Genomic DNA, 19734 nt, shown 5'->3' with positions numbered 1-19734 from the left:
CCCAAGGTGGTCCTCACCTAATCACCTGTGCCCCAGAGCATCGAAGGTGGTTCAGTCTGTCCAAAAATGAGGCATATTGCCTGATAAGACTCTTTGAGCTGGGCAGGGGTGACTCCGGCTCCTGGGAAGTCAGGAAAGCGGGTGGACCCAGATAGAGGCTCCGTGGACAGAGGCCTAGAGCGTCGACGCTCTTCCCTCGCCGCATCGTCCAAGCGAGGGGTGAAATCGGAGAACGTTTGTTCTTATTCGACTTCTTTTTCTTATGACCCGAATGTCCCGATGACTTCGAGGACAAAGAGTGGTGGTGACTCCGCGGTCGGTCTCGAGACCTTCCTCTCGAACGAGACCGGGAGCGCTGCGGAGTCCAGTATCAGGCGCCATTAGGTTTAGAGACCGCTCCCTCAAAGCTGTCGGATTCATGGCCCGACACTCAGAGCACGACTTCAGGTCATGATCGTGCTCCAGGCACCAAAGACACATGAGGTGCGGATCCATCACCAACATCATTCGGTGCCATCATTTACAGGCCCTGGGTACACTGTGTACCATATACTAGGGACTTACAGGTAAGTTAAATGTGCCATTTAGGATTTTTAGCCAATTTGTGAGGAGTCAGAGCACATGCACCATTGCTTGGTTAGCAGGGTCCCAGTGCACAGTGTTAAAAAATCAACGGCATCAGTAATAACAAATGGGGTGCTAATTAAAAAGAGGCATGTTCTTACACAGCCCAACTCTTTGCACTTATAAAAGAAGCAATGTTTTGGGTTACATGTGCTTGAGTATATACCCCTTTACAAATTATTTAGAATTACTAGTACTCTGCAAACATTCCTTTTAGTAACACAGTTCATCTCATCTTAGTTTACTGAACCTATCGGCTGTCATGTCACCTGTCTGAGCTGGGCCCATAGATAATGAACATCATTTGTTATGGAGGTTGCTTCCCATCACAATATGACCCTAAGAAAGGCAGTCATTTTATTAATATGAGTTACCCTTCCTGGAAAAAAGATGCCTTCCCTCTTAACAAAACAATTTGTGGGACAAGGGACTTTGGAACTACAGCTTATCCTTTGAACATTACTGTTTTGGTATCAGTTCCCGCAAATACATTTCATTTCTATGAACATCATTCTTCTGGAGTAGTTCTTGTGGGAGCCACTTCTTCTCTGGTTCACAATGCCTTTTCTGAAATTGGATTTCTTTGTGCAGCATCTTCCTATCAAAACATCTGTATCATCACCTTCTATCTAAACAGTCACTATTTGATCTCTACTGTGCCCATTCCTGAAGATCACTATATCTGGGACTCTTCACTTGAGGTCTCAGTAGTAGTTCAGTTCCTTGTGAAGTCAACTGTCTCTGAGGTTTATTCATAGTCGTTTTTTGTATAGAATAAACCAATTCCACAGACCAGATAAGAGTCTAAGGGTAGGAAAATGGTCACACAGGTAAAGGAATAGGGTGCTACGTGAAGCCATAATATTTCTGAACAGTAGCTTCAGGGGGTTTGGTCCTAGTGATAAATTTCTCCTCTGTTATATCTGCTGTGGCTTTGTGAGCTCTTGGCGGACAAGAGTTATCTCCCAGGAGTTGCGGTTCTGTTAGCAGTTACCAGCACTCTAAAATGTATGGTATTTTGAAGTGAGTTGCAGCAAGGAGCCAGAGTGAAAACTGACCACCATAGCTTAGGCACTTGGCCATGAGTGCCAGCAGCACATCCCTAAATCATTAAAGGGACATTTACTATCCAAACTACATCTTGCCCATGGTTTCCTGCTAGTCCTTTTTCCTTATTCCTTCTCTCCTTAGTGAGAATCAGCATTATCTTTACATTAAAAGCATGACTTTCTGAACGTGATTAGTGTCTCAGAAGGGAGAACTGGTGCTAGCCCTGTGTCCTCAGAGGGCATTCTTTTTAAGTTATGACAGAACTATAACAGAACATACGGTATGGAACACACGAATATACATCAACATCAATGTGTTACTCACTGTAGTTTTCATGAATGTCCTTTCCAGTGCTTGCCAGATTTGCTCATCTGAATAGTTATCAAATGGATCTAAGTTGTACCTGTTATGCAGAAATAAATGAAAGTTTTAATGAAGATGGGCTGCTGCACAAAACAGAGCCATTTCACTTCAATAAAGTCCCAAGAGCTGAGGATTCTGTGGAATTAATCTACAGTTTTCACCATCAAACTATAACAACCAAACAATCAATTTCACTGACAACAAAATCAAAATAACTGTAGCACAAATAGAAAAATGCTAACAAAAGAAGACAGATAAGAAGCAAATATTTGCAAATCCAATAGGTGTGGCTTTCTGTTAGGGACAGAGTTTGGCAATAGTTGGGTGACTGTATGTAGGCCTTTTGGCAATAGTTGGGTGACTGTGTGTAGGCCTGGGTAGAACTCGCACAGTTTCACTCTGCAGAATACTGTGCAGTAACATAAAAGCTCTGCGAGATTCAGTGAAGTACGGCGAGTGGGATGAATATGGGCACATCATGCTGCTTGTGTGCTTTTTAGCACCAGGAGCTTGTCCCGCATTTAAAATAAGTGCAAACTGTACCATGCGATGCAGTAGAGGGAGCTGCTTCTTTCTGTCACTCGAGTAGATTTTCTACTCGAGCAGCACCTTTCTCAACACAAATGGTTACGACCCCACGCAACTGCCCATATTAAGAAATCTCACCGGGAAGTGTTCTAGCATCCGAAAATCGTGCGGATTCTGAAAAAGAGTACTTGTGACTCTCGGTCCTTTGCAGGCTGATTTTGTGGGATTAAGCTTGTGTGGGCCTCTGGACCAGGAGTCCCCAGGCAGAAGAATTCTACCTAGTTCAGGCATCTTGGATACAGAGGTGTGCTTGGCTATCTGTGGTGCAGAACGGCGGCAGTGATTGCTGGCTTTACCACTGTGACAGTGGGTGATACCCCAAAATCTTTCCCAGGACGCTTGTTTCTGTCCAGGAATGACCTGGTCTGGCAGTTCGGGCTGTACTGTTCCCATGTGGAACAGGGTCAAGACTGATTTGCATATGGGTGAGTCTTAACTGGAATGGTGTGGCGAGCAAAAAAACAATGGCTTTAAGCCCAGATCTCTGACTGGGGGTGAATGTTTGACATTGTTCAGCATTGTGTCCATCATCTGTTCTTTTTGCATTTGTCACCCCAAGTGGGACAAATGCAAAAACCTGCTCGCCACTCCATAGGATTCAAGCTAGCCTAGCAGATGAGGGGTAATACCCCGAAACTGGCCCCAGCATGCTGTTTCCAGAGAACCTGAACTGACAGTTCAGGCTGTGCTGATCCCAGGGGGAGCAGGGTCAAAACTGATTTGCACATGGCTTGGTTAAAACTGGAATAGCATGGTGAGCAAAAATAACAATGGATTTATGTCCAAATCTGTGACTGGGGCTGAATGTTTGAAGTTGCTCAGCATTCCATCCATCATGTGTTTTTTCCTTGTCTTCCCATCAAGGTTTTTGTCCTGAGTCCTGGGAGGGTTCATACTTTTTCACAAGGGGACAGAAACCTTTCTTGGAGCAGCAGCTGCAAGCTGGCAGCCAAAGCACGGATAAACTGGGGCAACTTGTTGGGCAACCTCTTAGGTTGCTCACTGGGTTCATGCCACATCACCCATGACATGAGATGTGGCACAATGTTGGATACCAAACATAACCCATTTCAGTGGTACCATAATGGAGCTGGCAACCTAAGGTTTGCCCAGATGTCAGCCCATGTTATCCAATGGACCATCATTCACTTATAGTAGCCTCTAATGGAAAAGGCCACTATAGAAACATATAAGCTTGCACGTATATGTCCACACCTTCAATATAATGCACTCTGTTTTCTGGACTCAGGAGGGCCTTCCTTAGGGGTGAGAGACATATATTAAAAATAGTGTTTTGGCTGTGCTGCACATAGTGGTGGCATGGTCAAGTTTGAGCATTTACACTGCTCCTGCAGTCTAGAATGGCAGGGTGGCACCAACAGTACCTCAGGCCCTGGTGACACCTTTAATACCCATTCCCTCTGTACCACTGTATCTTATACTAGGGATTTATAAGGGCAGTTGCTAGTTAGGGATAGCAATTCACATTGACCAATTTAGGGACAGATCAGTGACACTGGAGCCTGGTTAGCAGGCTCCATTGCACTTTCAGAGATAAAACTAACAACATCTAGAGCAAAAGGTGTGGGGGTGGCCATCCAAAAAGGGCACTTTCCTACTGGTAACATCTTACCAAATAACTAAGGAATCACTATTTGGAAGTTATGTGTTTAGGGCTTCCCTTCCATACAGCTATTCCTTATAGTATATATTAATGTTTTTCAACCTGTTTGTGGTCGCAAAACATTTATGTTGTACAGACACCTCAAAGGAGGTGGTAACCCTTTCACAAATGGGAAATAGTCCCCAAGGGACACCATCCCCTTTATAAATGGTCCAAAAACCATAGACACATTGCCTAATCCTAAAAAATAGTTTAAAAAACTTTTCTGTTTTTTTGCTAATTGCTTACCATTTTTCCTTAAGGAAAATAGGCTGAAATTTATTTATTTGAAACCAATCGTAGACATAGTGCTCTGTTGACTCCAGCTGGCCACTATCATGGTGATGGCAGAAAATTGTAGTTGGTTGCACTTTGGGACCTACCTTATCATGAGGTAGGATGAATTCTGACCCACTGAGATTTAGGGGTGTATTCACTAAGCTTTTGTGGTATTTTTGCATCACAAAAGTAATGCAAATTGATTCCAAACCTTTTTTCCCCAATTCCTTTCCAGGGTAAAATGTGCTTTGAGCTGAGAAAACACTTGAAAGTAACGCAGAGCATTGCATAGCGCTGCTTTGTATTACTTAGCACCAAGGAGATGTTTGGTTGATGGTCCAAGGACGTTCCCATGCAACCACTGATGGTTTTTAAATGCAAAACGCTACTTACCAAAAAAGTAGACAGGGTTTTGCATTCAAAAAATAATGCCCATGTCAAATAGGCGCTATCACTGCAAAATGGTTCGAATTCTCCTTATTTTTCCAACTTTACATGTGTGCTTCACTGTCTAGCACACTTACAAGGTGAGAAACATTTTAAAATTAGTCTAAGCTTAGTATTCTGTAGTGGAAGGGAATTCATTCTTCCCGTACAAAACTTCTGCTAGACTCATGCAGACACCCTCACACTATAGCGCAGTGTATGATAATCGTTATTGCTAGATTAATAAACACCTTTGCAATGTAATACATGAGAAAACACTCATACTAGGCTGCTAAAACCAACAACATAGTTCATGACAAAATTACTTCAAACCCACTAAAAACTATAGGTGCAAAAAGTAGGTCAGGAAGAGTTACAAAACCTAAGTACAGCACAGTGGTTGTGTGCTTGGTGCTCAGCAGCAAATTTCTACGCCGGCACTAGAGAGAGAGAGAGGAGGAGAGAGCCATAACTCTGCCATTATGGTGCTCTCCTGCTCTCCTTCTCTCTCCTTCTCACCCAATGCAAAGCTGCATTTTTTATTTGGCTGCTGAGCTGCACTGCATGATAATTTAGTAAATCTGGACCTTAGTATTTTGTGGACCAATCTATTAGTACATAAGTCTGTTAACAAAATACTGTTGGATTTGCCAAAGGGCGGTGCACAAATTGTGACCACTGGTAATGAAAGGTTAAAACATCAATTCAGGCTGACAGCAGCATGTTCAATCATTTCCTATTGCTCAAGACCTGAGCAACACCCGTGCTGGCTCAGCACAGAGACAAGCTCCTGTTTTTATGCATCAGTAATGTGTAAAGAGAAGTCGTTTGACTCAATATTTCTCTGAGCTAAGGTCTGATTTTCAGAGAAGCGTTGAACAGGGGTTGCTTCTTTCTTTTTGTGAGCTAATATAGTGCACCTAACTATGAGAAATGTACTGTACAATGCAGGCACATAAAACCAGATGTTCAGTCCAGAAAGCCCATCAGGGTGCAGTCTACGGTATTGCAATATCAGTGCTTAATTTGAGCCGATGGTTGCTGGTGGGAGCCACCAGCACTTATTTGTGGGAACTGGCACATGTTTCACCCCATCAAACATTTACCAATAGCGCTAGAGAGATAAACGTAAAGTAGAAAGACACAGGAAGAGAAAGGTAGAAAAAACACCACAAAAGGATAAAGGGGAACCTGTAATTGTGAAGTAAAGTGGGAGGGAGTGTCAGGTATTGGATTAAAGAAGCCTAAGGTGAATTCAAAACTACACAGCTTCGTATTCGACACTCTGACATTTAATTGTACTGGCTGCGGGCTTCTGAGCAGAGCTTTGGGGCCCACCTCTCATTTATTTACAAATTAAGCCACACCATAATTCAATGATATCTATATTAACTGATAAAATGCTGTCCTTACTGTGCCAAACTCTCAACAATTTGAGATGCAAGATGCACACTGCTCACTGCAGCACCAGGAATGCAATTCACTGAGTTGACTTAGTGGAAGGAGTGAGATGGTATAAATGAGCAGCTACAAAGACTTTGGGCTCAGATACAAGCCCCTTGCGCCACCGTAGCATCATTGTTCTTTGACGCTACAGCAGTGCAGAACAGTCCTCCACTCCACGCCATATTTACAAACTGACGCAATGGGGCTATTACGCCAGCTTGTAAACCCTTGCACCACATTACACCTGCACCAGGTATGATGTATGCAAGGGAGGGATTCCCCCGCTAGGAGGCCCACAGGAATGGCTGTGTCATTCTAGTGTAATTTGGTAATGCCTTCTCAAGGGCAGGCGTTAAAGTGATGCTATGCAGTTTTCAATGGGCCTCCCCAAGCTTTGCTGGACTAGGATCAACATTTTTGATGCTACTCCAGCAAAGCACCACAACTGCATCAGAAATTCTGACACAGCTATGGTAACGAGCGCCATGGTTCGTTTTATTGTAAATACAGTGCTATCATAGTGTTGTTAGGGGGGGCGGCGTAAGCAAACCTGGCGCATTGTGATTGATGCGCCAGTTTATTGTAAATGAGGCCCTTGATGTATCTTGAACTTGATCAACAAGTTTCTTACCGTCGGTATTGCATTATCTGGTAGAGACTCTATCTAGCTGCAGATCCCTCACCTTTGAATTCCCTGGCATCAGCTCAGAATCTGGAATTTTTTGCTGAGCAAAACCCCGCGCGTGCCATCATGTGCCGTCTTTCGGATCCAAGTGCATTGTTCAGCTCTGCATGGTGTCGTCAGTATTGTTGGAGCCATCTGCGACATCACTGTCGCCTAAAAAGGCACCCCAAAGCACACGTACGTCAGTTTTCCCCACAAACTTCCACCCCAGAAGCGCAGTCATGGATAGAACCAACAGTTTATCGGTTCAAAAATAGGGCCCTGAAAGGGATAAACACTAACCCTACTAGTCATATCTGCAGGGCGGGGAGGCATGGGTGAGTGTAAGGAGTCTGCTGACAGATAGAGTCTCTACCAGATAATGCGTTACTGAAGGTAAGTAGCTTGTTCATCTGATAGAGACTTCTAACTGCAGATTCCTTACCTTTAAATAGATACCCAAACCATAACCTCCTAGCGGTGGGCTGCGGATACCTCTACTACACTAAAAAGTCCTGTAGGACTGAATGGGCAAAGTGTCTGTCTCTCCGTACCTGATTGTCCAGGCAGTAATGTGTTGCAAACGTGTGCAAAGATGCCCACGTTGTCGTCTGACAAACCTCCACCAGCACACTGGCAGCAGCTTTGTCCCTGGTAGAATGAGCCCTCAAGCCTTTAGGAAGCTGCTTCCTGGCCAGTGCGTAGCAGATCTTGATGCAGAGAACAACACAGCACTTCTTTGCTCCAACGTACCCCACAAACAGTTGGTCATCCACCCGGAACTCTTTTGTGCGATCAAGGTAGAACAACAATGCTCTTTTTGGGTCCAGTCGGTGGATTTGCTCCTCTTCTTTAGAGGGATGAGGTGGAGCAAAGAAGGTGGGCAGGGTGATATTCTGACCGAGATGAAATGGGGTCACCACTTTGGGGAGGAAAGAGGCACGGGTTCTGAGTACCACCTTGTCCGGATAGATAGTGAGATACAGTGGCTTTAATGACAGAGTTTGCATCTCATCCACCCTTTTGGCAGATGTTATTGCCACTGTGAAGGCTGTCTTGATAGTGAGCAGCCGGAGGGGGCAGTTGTGTAAAGGCTCTAAGGGAGCACACATAAGACATGTAAGGACCAGATTTAGTTCCCATTGTGGCATAACAAAGCGGGTAGGTGGAAACCTATGTACAAGCCCTTTGAGAAATATATGTAAAAAAGGGAATTTGAAAAGTGAAGGCTAGTCAGGCAGCCGAATGAATGCGGAAAAGGCAGAAAGATAGCCCTTGAGAGTACCCAAGGCAAAACCCTGCTGGGCAAGGAATAATATGAAGAGAAGGATATCAGAAAGAGAAGCAGAAAGAGGATCAATAGGCCTTTCTGTACAATAATATACAAAGCGTTTCCAAAAGCAGGTGTATACCGTTTTAGTGGAGGGATGACTGGCTGCCAAAATAATTTTACAGACTTCGGGAGGAAGGTCAAAAGTCATCAACTGATGCCACTCAATTTCCATGCTTGAAGGCGCAGAGTTGACAGATTCTGGTGGGGAACCCTCCCCTGCTGCTGCAACAGAAGATCCTCTCGAAGGGGAACTCTTATCGGAGGATTGATGCTCATTTTGAGAAGCTCGGGATTCCAGACTCTCCGTGCCCAATCCAGAGCCGCTAGGATTAATTGGGCCCGGTCATTCTTGATCTTCTTGAGAACTCTGGGCAGAAACTCCCACGTGCAATACTGCTGACATTGCTAGTTCTCTACGAAGGCAAACAGATCTAACCAAGGCAGAAAGAGTCCTTGCGCCACCTCCATTTATGATCCACTAGGCATCGAAGGCTGAGCTCGTCAGCCCTGGCGTTCAGAGAACCTGTCAGGTATTGAACCACCAGGGTTATGCCCTCCTGTTCCAGCCATGTCCAGAGACGCACAGACTCTTGACAAAGGGTCCACGACCCCACACTGCCCTGTTTGCTGCAATGCCACATTGTGGTGGTGTTATCCATGAACACCTGCACTATCTTCCTTTTTACAACAGAAAGAAATGTTTTCAATGCTAGTCGGATCACCCGGAGCTCCAGTAAGTTGAAATGGACCCGGATTTCACCAGATACCAGAGGCCTCGGATCTCTGCCTCTCCCGGTTGGCCGCCCCATCCCAGAAGTGACACATCTGTCACTACTGTGAGATCTGGCAGTGGAAGGGAGAGGAGTCTGCCTCTGACCCAATCGCAGTTCGCTAACCACCACTGCAGGTCTTTTGCAGTTCCCTCTGTGAGCTCAACCGTTTCAGTGAGATTTTCCTAATGCTGTGCCCACTGAAACTTCATGTCCCACTGCAGAGCCCTCATATGCCATATGGCATGTTTGACTGACAGGATTCAGGTGGCCATGATTCCCAACAGCCTCACAGAGTGTCTCACCAAAATCCAGGACAGAGGCCAAAACATTGGTATCATAACCTGAATATCCTGGAATCACTGCTCAGGAGGATAAACCAGAAACTGCACTGTGTCCAGAATGGCTCCGATGAAAGGGAGCTTTTGAGAGGGAGTCAGGTGTGACTTCTGCACGTTTATAGTGAAATCTAGTGAATGCAAGAGGTTCGCAGTCGTCTGAAGGTGGGTGAAGAGAGCCTGGGGAGTAGGAGCCTTCAACAGCCAGTCGCTAAGGTAGGGGAAGACTGAAATCCCTAACCTGCGCAGTTGAGCTGCTACTACCACCATCACCTCGGTGAACACCCAAGGGGCAACGGTGAGAACGAAGGGAAGCACGGTAAACTGAAAGTTCTCGTGGGCCACCTTGAACAGCAAGTAACGCCTGTGAGCAGGCAGGAAGGAAATGTGAAAATACACATCCTGCAAGTCCAACACTACCATCCAGTCTCCTTGGTCTAGGACAGACAAGACCGACCTGAGCAAGAGTGAGCATCTTGAATTCCTCCTTTTTGAGGAAGAGATTGATGTCCCTTAAATCCAAGATAGGGCAAAGACCCTTGTTCTTTTTTGGAATCAGAAAATAGCGGGAATAATAACCATTGTCTACTTCAGACATTGGGACCCCTTCTATGGCTCTCTTGGCCAAGAGAGCCGGAACTTCGTCTCAGAGCAAAATTAGATGATCCTCTATCAGCTGTTCTTTCAATGGAGGGATAGAGGGAGGGAAAGATTGGAAGGGGAGGGAATGGCCCTTCTGTATGATCTGCGAGACCCATTTGTCCGATGTTATGGACCACCAGTAAGGGAGATGAAATTGAATCCTCCCTCCAAGTGGACGAACATGGTCTTGCAGAACCATACTAGTAGGGCTTGGGCGCTGTGGAAGGGGGGGCTGGGTGGTGTCCAACCTCTGGCTAGACCCTCTGGGCCTGACGGTACCACGACCTCGTCCTCGCACTAGATGCTGTGATGATGGAGGACAGTGGTTGACCTGTGGGTGGCGTGGCCTTGAAAGGGGCAAAATGTAGACTGCTGGCAAACAGGCGCCGAGAGGCCCAAGGATCTGGCCATAGCTTGAGAGTCCTTGAACCACTCCAGAGCCGATTTTCCCTTTTCTCCAAAACAGCATGAGCTATTGAAAGGCATGTCCATCAGGTTTGCCTGGACATCCCCCCGAAAAAGCCAGTTGTATGAAGCCAGGCGTGGCATCAAAGGGCCACTGTCAATGAAATCACCCTGCCCAGTGAGTAGGTTGTGTACAAACCACACCAAATCGTAAACTTGGCTGCATCTCTCCCATCTTTGACAGCTTGAGTGAGAGTGTCCATTATGCCCTCCAGGACCCGGGGCAGCACCTGTGCCACTGTGTCCCATAAAGTATAGGAAAAACGGCCCAATAGGTATGAGGTGTTTACAGACCTCAATGCCAGGCTGGAGGAAGTAAACATCTTCCCAAGTTGGTCAAGCCTCTTGGATTCCCTATCTGGGGGAGCAGAAGGGAAGGCACCATGGGAAGTGGAGCCTTGGACCCCCAAGCTCTCTAGAGTGGGGTGTTTGGTGAGGAAACTAGGGTCAGTAGGACCTGGTCAATGGTGGCGACTGATTATCCTATTTACAGGAGCCCTTGTGCTGGGTTTTGACTACCTCCCCAGCAGGACATCACTAAGGGCTTCATTGAAGGGTAACATCGGCTCTGATGTAGCCACCCCCGGCTGAAGCACCTCTTTCAGGATATTAGTCCTGACTGGCACCGTAGGCAACTCTAGGTCCAAGACCTCAGCTGCTCTATGCACCACCATGGCATATGAAGCTCCCTCCTCCACAGCCACAGAAGGAGGTGAGAGCATGCCAGTATCTGGAGAAGTATCCAGTCCACTGGCTTCCCCTAGATCCTCATACCAGTCCTGCTCCAAAACATACTTTAAAGGGTCCTCAGACCCATCCCATTTCATGTGCCTGGCTGTTCAAAATCAGCCTCAGGCACTGATCTGGGCTGTGTCAGTGCCATCGAAGTCGGAATCAGCATCGTACGACATTGTTCCTGCTCCGGATCATCTGGAATGAGGAGGGTGCTACTTCCACGGGTGGGTGCACGTGGTGGGGGTAGCATCATCGTCGGGACTTTGACGCCAGAGTAGGTCGACTGTGTGGTACCGGCGTTGGTCAGGATCCGATATCAGATCGCGGGGTCCCCAACGGTGCTGAAGCCACCGGCGTCAAACCCAATGGGGCCCCTGCTGATGCTGTGGGGCCCAAAGACTCACCCGTGGGGGCAGCCTACTCAAATACGAAGCACATGGTTTATTAAAATTCTTTAAATTGAGCGCACAGGGTATTGCTCAGCAAATAATTCCGGGTTCGAAGCTGACGCCAGGGAATACAAAGGTAAGGAATCTGCAGCTAGAAGTCTCTATCAGATTTGGACAGCTAAAACTTTGTTCTCTAGATTTTACAAATCTTTGTATGTGACTATATGTGCAGTATGTGTATGATTTATATGGCAAAGCACTTGCTATAAAGTGGCAGAATTCTGACCATGAGCATGAATGTGTCAATAGGTAGAGCAGATGAACTTGATGGCTACAGAAGAAAAGAGCAAAATGGGAGCAGTTTGATGGAAGTGGATGGTCAAAAACACCCTGTGTGTCAGAGACGTTTGTCTTTTGCTTTCCAGCAACACACCCCAGCTTCGGGAATTTGTTGCTGTAAACATAGAGAGAACACTGAATGTACCACATCATCATTTCAACCTGCCTTGCTTTCAATAGAAATGAAAGTACGTGTGAAGCTCTGGTAGATGGACTTTCATTACAGAGATTCTAAATGGGCAGGCATCAAATATGGTAGTGGTACTCCACCAAAGGGGTGGGGTTCAAAGCCTCAGGCAACCTGGTGGGCTAGTGGGCTGACCACAATGATCTAAATGTACCTACTACTGCTCTTTGTAGGACAACCCTGTGCCAGCCTCCCCTCTTCCTCAGATGGTTTTCATGGTGGTATTGAGGTGTGTGTACTTATGGAAATGAAATTCTGTTACCACCTTAGCCAGAAGGACTGTTTCCCCCTTAAAGTCACTTTATCTTTGGAAAAAACATTGTATGATGATTCTCCTGACAGAGCCTGCTACTAACATATGACACTGGCTCTGGTTATAGCCACAAGTAAATCAATAGGAGGCATTCTATATCACAGATGTGTGAAAACTGGAAAGAGGAAGCCATAATGGTGCCAAGACTAAGTTGACATCTCACTGAGGAGAAATGTAAGGTAAGGGAATATATATGTTCAGCAACTCCCTTTAAAACTGAAAAACCAAGGGAAACTCAAACATAGTAATTGTTTCCATTCCTTTACACTCTCTATTTAGTAACAATATGGGTAATGTATGAGACCTTTGTCTGGAGTTAGAAAGATGAACCTCCAGCCATCAGGGGGTAGCTAGTGCTGTAAAGGTTTTTTTCCACACTCCCATTTTAGGCTTAGTTGGACCTGACAGTTGCTGCTGTTTTCTAAATGTATTTATTTTGCACTTTACCACTGCTAACCAATGCTAAAGTGATTGGACTCACTTCCCAGAACAATATCAAATTGGCCTACACCTGGTTAGCACACTTAATTTACTTATATGTGCCTATTAAAGGGGTACCACATTTACACAGTTTCAGGAGTCTAGCAGGACAAGACTGGAATATAAAGAGTGTAAGCACTGTAGGAAAAAGGGATTCCAGTGCTGGGGTAAAACGTCTAGAGGTAAGTACCTGAAAGCTGGGTACGAATGTTGGAATAAAGGGAGCACCGCTATTGAGGACTGGAGTAGGCAAGGATGGGCTTTAATTAGGAAGCTGAAAGTCTGTAAAGGGAAACTAAAGGATAACACAAATTCTAAAACAAAAGGAGATAAGGGAGGCAATAAGCAAACTATCATAAATGGTACTATGCTCCCTGGGTAGTGACCTATCTCTGAGATGAAAAGATCATGTATGAAAGCAAGGAGCAGATTAATCTGACGGAGTTCAGGAAGATAACCAGCAACTACTGTGGGGGAGATTTGTGTGGTTAATTGTGACAAAGAGGGCACAAGCCTTGGAGTCTAACTGGCACCTTTGGGAGCTAGGACAATCAAACGTACAATGTAATCATAAGACAGAACAATAGGGACCAGAACAAGGAACACAAAAAACTGGACTGCAATCAGGGTCAGAAACAGGACTGCAATACACAGAGTTGAAATACTGAAAGCAAGGCTAGGAATGATGTTTACTCAAACAAGGCAGGACATAAATATGCATACAAACAGGAACACAGAACACAAGGCAAGGAGTCTGCATGTAACAGGGCTGAGCAAAAAGAGTTCAGACAGGAGCTTAAGATCAATGGCTAACACAGGAGCAGGGATGTAGGAAAACAAGGGACAGAAACAGATGCTACAAATAGCCCAAAAACAGGAAAATGTGTACAGAGAAAAGAGGAAACATAATCCCAAAACAAGCCTGTAATAACAGCAGCAACACGAAAGAGCTTAATGAGACTTAACAGAAGCCAGATGCAAGACGCTACACTCTGCACTGATAGCGCTGAAACAGCTGGAGACCCAGTGAAGGAATACAAGCGCAGGGAGAAATTTGGGTGAAAGGACTTAACCAGGTGCAGGGCATCAGGAAACTATCAAAGAAGGGAATGCTCAGCTTGGCCCTAGAGAAGGGAAGACCAGGGGAACCAGGGGACACAAGACAGAGAATAGGAAAACCTAGAACTGAGCACAGATTGCAACAGAAATAGAGGAGGATCCAGAATGCAAAAATAAAGGGGTCAAAATATCAGTAGGATGCAAGAACCAAGCTACGGAATAGGGATCCATCTCAGGGACTTGATCTAGGAATTGTCTAATGACAAAGAGAACTACAAGTACCATGATGCATCAGGGATGTGGACAAAAACCTGGACTAAAAGGTAATGTGAAACTAAATGTGGGAAGTGTTGATGTGCATGTTGCTCTACACAGATGTAAAAGCAGGATGGCAGACTCCTGACACCCAGGGCATGTTATTCAAATACTACTAGTGGATCTGTATTACTTACTGTACCACCCACTTATGTGTCCCTTTAAAAAATATCTCAGGCCTGCCATTGTAGCCTGTGTGGAGTTTAAACTGCAAATTCAACATGGCAAATTAAACCTTTCACTAAGCTAGCCTGGCTCATGAAGGGTGATACCCTGAAGCCAGTCCCAGGATGCTTTTTTCTGGTCCAGGGAGGACCTGGCCTGACAGTTTGGGCTGGACTGTTTCCAAGGGAACAGGGTCAAGACTGATTTGCATATGGTGAGTCCAAACTGGAATGGCATGGCAAGCACAAAAACCGATGGATTAAACCCGGATCTGTGACTGGGTGTAAATGTTTGATTTGTTCTGCATTCTGTCCATCAATTGTTGTTTTAGCAACTTTCTAAAAGTGGCACTTTCCAAACTTGTAATAATAAATCAGACTTTACCATTAAATAGGGTGTATTATTACAAGTCAATAGATACAAAACATGATATATTTACCACCTCTGGTTGGTGGAATTACAACATATTAATTTTAATAAGGAATCTCCAATGTTACCCTATGGAACGGGTAGGCCTCTAAGTAGTGAGAAACCAAATGTAGGAGTCTTTCACTACGAGGACATGTAAATCGAAGCACCCTGCCCTATGGGCTACCTAGGGCCTACCTTAGGGGTGACATATATGTAATAAATGAGGAGTTTAAGGTGTGGCAAGGGGTTTTAAATGCCAAGTTGACTTGGCACTGGGACGCTGCGGCCTTCAGGCTGCAATGGCAGGCCTGGGACACGTTTTAAGGTGCTACTTACGTGTGTGGCACAATAAGGTATATGCCAATCAAACAATGTTTAGGAGAGTGAGCACATGCACCTTAGCACTGGTTAGCAGTGGTAACGTGAAGAATACTAAGGCCAACAGAGCAAAAATCCAGACAATCTGGAGGCAGCCAGACAAAAACTAAGGGGGAAGACCACTGTAAGGCTGACAGGTCTAACAATGGTAAAGTTGGAATTTAGGTCACAAGTCTAAAAATTTCACTTTTAAAAGTTGCCATTTTCTTGTCCTAATCGTCGGTGCCTGTAGCTTGTGTCCTGTGTCAAATGACCAGGTTTGATTGGCAAATGGCCTGTGTGTTTTTTCATAAGACAGTGACACAAAAGGGTACTAGGGGCCAGATGTATGAAACTTTTTTGCATTCACAAACGGTGCGAATCGCAAAAATCGGCCGTTTGTGAATGCAAAAACGTGGTCTGCGATGCATGAAAGGCATTCGCAGACCAAAAATAAGAAATCGCAAAAATTGCGATTTTTTGCGTTGCGACCTGGTTTTGAGAGTCACATTTGGAGATTCGGTATTTCCAGTAGGAAATTGCGAGGCGCAAAATGTGATTCACAAAATCCAAGTCGCAATTCAATGCACCAAAAAATCGCAAATTGCGATTTTTCGCAGAATGGCAATTTGCATATGCAAAATACCACTAGGTGAAACCAGGTGGTAACCAGGTGCAACCTATATAAAGAGGCCCAGAATGCCTCAGACTCTTTTCCACAATGGCTGCACTCCACGTAATGGCGAGGAGGATGAGGATCTTGGCAGGTTTGAGGAGAGGGAGGAGGAGATAGGAGCACATTTTCAGAGTGCGCATTACACTTTTTGACCAGACAGAGAAACAAATATTTGAGAGGTATAGGTTGAACTCAGCCATGATACTTGATCTGATAGCTGAGCTACAACCCATACTGTCGGGCAGAACACATAGGACTCACAGTATCCCCACCCATGTGCAGGTATTATGCTCCCTCCACCTACTTGCTTCAGGGAGCTATCAAGGGGTCATAGCAGCAGCTGGAGGGGTCTCACAGAGTACCCTCTCTAGGTTTCTCAATGCATTTATTAACGCCATGCTGAGCAGGATACACCAGTACATCAGATTTCCCCACACCCCACAGGAAATACAGCAGACAAAAATAGATTTTCACCAGATAGCACAGTTCCCCCATGTCCTAGGAGCCATAGATGGGACACATGTTGCAATCTGTCCACCATCGACCACAGAGTATGTGTACCGCAACCGTAAATACCAACATTCAATGAATATACAGGAGATATGCAATGCCTCCTACATCATAACTGATCTCGTGGCCAGGTACCCAGGGAGCACCCATGATTCATACATCTTTCGCCATAGCGGCATTCACACAAGACTGCTAGCTGGGGAGTTTGGAGAAGGATATCTACTAGGTATTGTCCCTCTGTACACTGGCCCATTGATGGCGTGCTGATGCGGGTGGCTCAGTTACTCAATATACCCTCTGTCCCTTCCAGGAGACTGTGCCTACGCAGTGCACACCTACATGATGACGCCCTACCTAAATCCTACTACACCTGCTGAACGGAGATACAATGCAGCACACAGGTCGACCCGCAACTTGGTGGAGCGCACCTTTGGCATGCTGAAGAGTCGCTTCTGGTGCCTCCACAAAAGTGGAGGGGCACTACAGTACAGCCCAGAGACGCCATGTAGAATAGTGGCTACTTGTGCAATCTTGCACAATATAGCTACCACCAGGGGCATACCTGTGGAAATATCGGAGCCAGACTCCGATGAGGATGATGATCCCATACCACCCCTACAGCCATGAGACAGGACCATTGCAGCAGAGGGAAGGCAAAGGCCTGCTGACATCACACACAACCATTTCAGATGTAAGTATGTAAACACAAATGCACTGACAAATGTACCTGCAGTGAGTAAATTCATTACCTTAAAGTCAGGTAATGTTAGTCTAACGAATACCAACAATAGTGAGTTAAAAGAAAACAATAGCAGTTCACAGTAAAGCACTATTCCCTCATAGTGTACTCATTACACCTCTGGACTGCACTGCACTGACAAATGTACCTGTAGTGAGTAAATTCATTACCTTAAAGTCAGGTAATGTTAGTCCAACGAATACCAGCAATAGTGAGTTAAAAAAAATACAATAGCAGTTCACAGTAAAGCACTAATCCCTCATAGTGTACTCATTACACCTCTGGCCACTACAGTCACTTTTGTCGGCCATGCACGCCACTCGAGTGCCCAGTTGCCTCACTGGCACCTCGATTGTCTGCCTCTGTGGCAGTGCTGTGCCTGGCACTGTGCCATCTGGTGTCCATTGCGGCCACTGCTAGGCTGCTGAGGCTGGATGTGTCCTCTGTGTCCCCCAGTCCAAGCTCGCTAGGTGTGGCTGACCTTTTTCCCATGATATTGTCAATCACATTTGTGATTTGGACTAGTCCGTGAGCCACATCCCTGCTGCTGTGTGCTGCCTCCACCTGTGCAGCCACTGCACAACGTGAAATTTGGGAGGTGGAATTAGCCAGCCTAGTCACAGAGCGACAAAATCCCCCGAACATGCTCATGAAGCATCACTCCTGCCTGCGGTGGCTCACCCTGTCATGGCGCAGCTCCTGACATAGTTCCCTCACAGCAGAAGTGAGCTCCCTTGTGTCCTGCGATGCCTGGACCTGTCCCTCATGCAGCTGTTCAATGTTTGCATTCAGGCACTCCAGCTGGCGATGCAGGCCCCCCATGTTGGCATTATGTTGCTGCATCTGTTTTTGTAATGCAGTGATCTTTTTATTCTGCAGGCGCTGCTGCTGCAACATAGCCAATTCCAGGCCACCAAAGAAGGAGGTTCCCTCACCTGCCTCATACTCCTGTGCACCTGCATTTGTAGCCATTCTGCTGTGGTCTGCTGCGAACTGGGCTCCTGCATCTGGGTGCATGTGGGTCTTCCTGCTGCTCATCGGAGTCCTAACTGAGTTCTGGCAGTGGCAGTGGCAGTGCCCTGGCCCTGGCCCTGCGTCGGAGTGGCGCAATGTTCAGAGACCCACTCGTATTTGAGCCTGAAGCAGGATGGGTGTCAGTCTCCACCAAATTGGCACATGCTGTGGCTGCTGGGCCTGGCCCACCTGCAACAACAATATGTAGCATGTCAGTTATGTTTGTTACAATTACCGTCACACAATGGTAATAAAGGTACAGGTACTTCTCTTCACTGTGTTGTGGGTGTTGTGTTCTTCTGGGTGTCGCTCTACTTAATTACATTGTATGTGCTACTTTCAGCTCTGGGTTGTGGACTGCCATTGTTGTGCTGCTTCTAAGATGTGGAATGGACTACTTCTCACAATGTTTTACATTACTTGCTAATTCCTAAGGGGCTTTTGTGCATACACATATGGGGTTACAATTCAATATTGCACTTACCTTTGCTGGTACTTGGTGTGCCGGAGGTGTCAATCTCAGTTTCAGGTAGGAGTGTAGACTCTGCTAGGTCCTCTATAGGGGTGGAGGGTGACTCTGTGGGTGGGCAGCCTCCTGTGCTCCTGGCCTCCTGCAGTCGTCTTGCCACCCTTTCCTTGGCACGGGACCGCAGGTAGTACCACCTCTTCTTAATTTCTTCTACCGAGCGCTGTACCACTCCAACAGCGCAGATCTTTGTTTGTATGTCTGCCCAGTGTCTCCTTTTCTCACTCTCAGGCACCTGGAGTGAGCTTTTGCCAAAAAGCCGGTCATGGCTCCTGGCCACCTCCTCTGTCAGCACCTCCAGCTCTTGCTCACTAAATTTAAGCTTACGCTTTCTTTCTCCCTTCTCCTTTCCTTGGGCAGAGGTGTCCATGGTTGTTCTGGTGTGCTGCCTCCTTCAGAGTGTTGCTCAGTGTGGCTGGGCTGACTCTCTCTGAGTGCTGGTTTGGGTGTGGCACCTGAAACTGCCTGGGATGACTCACGTCCTGCTTGTGATGTCATCAGGCTCCTCCAGGTGTGCAAATTGCGATTCGGCAAATGGGCCTCGCAAACCACAAATAGCGATTTTTAAGAAATTGCTAATTTTGAATCGCAATTATGATACATGGCCTATTGCGACTCGAAAATAGCGATTTCTTAAAAATCGCTATTTGCGATTCGCAAAGCCATTTCTTCATACATCTGGCCCTAGGAATTAACAGGAGAGACCATACGTCTAGGATGGGAGGGATGGGTGTGTGCACAGCCCCCTTACATTTCAAAGGAGCTGCCTCACACACTCACAAAGACCTCAACACTAGCCTTCTGTGACCCCCGAACCTGTGGAGGCTGGTCAAGGATGTAGGAAAATCCAGAAGCAACTGTGGGGAGA

At 46.1% G+C, this 19734-nt stretch overlaps 1 protein-coding gene across 1 annotated transcript in view; it reads right to left on the bottom strand.

Moving 5' to 3' along the window:
• The window catches only part of ABCC12 (ATP binding cassette subfamily C member 12), a 599698-nt gene that overhangs the window by 98593 nt on the left and 481371 nt on the right, over positions 1 to 19734 (bottom strand). The window contains exon 27 of the mRNA XM_069217731.1: positions 1999 to 2077. Coding sequence (XP_069073832.1) covers positions 1999 to 2077 — 79 coding nt within the window. The remainder of the gene's footprint in view (positions 1 to 1998; positions 2078 to 19734) is intronic.

Source organism: Pleurodeles waltl, chromosome 12, assembly GCF_031143425.1.
Source record: "Pleurodeles waltl isolate 20211129_DDA chromosome 12, aPleWal1.hap1.20221129, whole genome shotgun sequence".
Lineage (NCBI taxonomy): Eukaryota > Metazoa > Chordata > Amphibia > Caudata > Salamandridae > Pleurodeles > Pleurodeles waltl.
The sequence above is the reverse complement of the archived record's forward strand: the minus strand, read 5'-3'. Positions and strand labels throughout refer to the sequence as shown.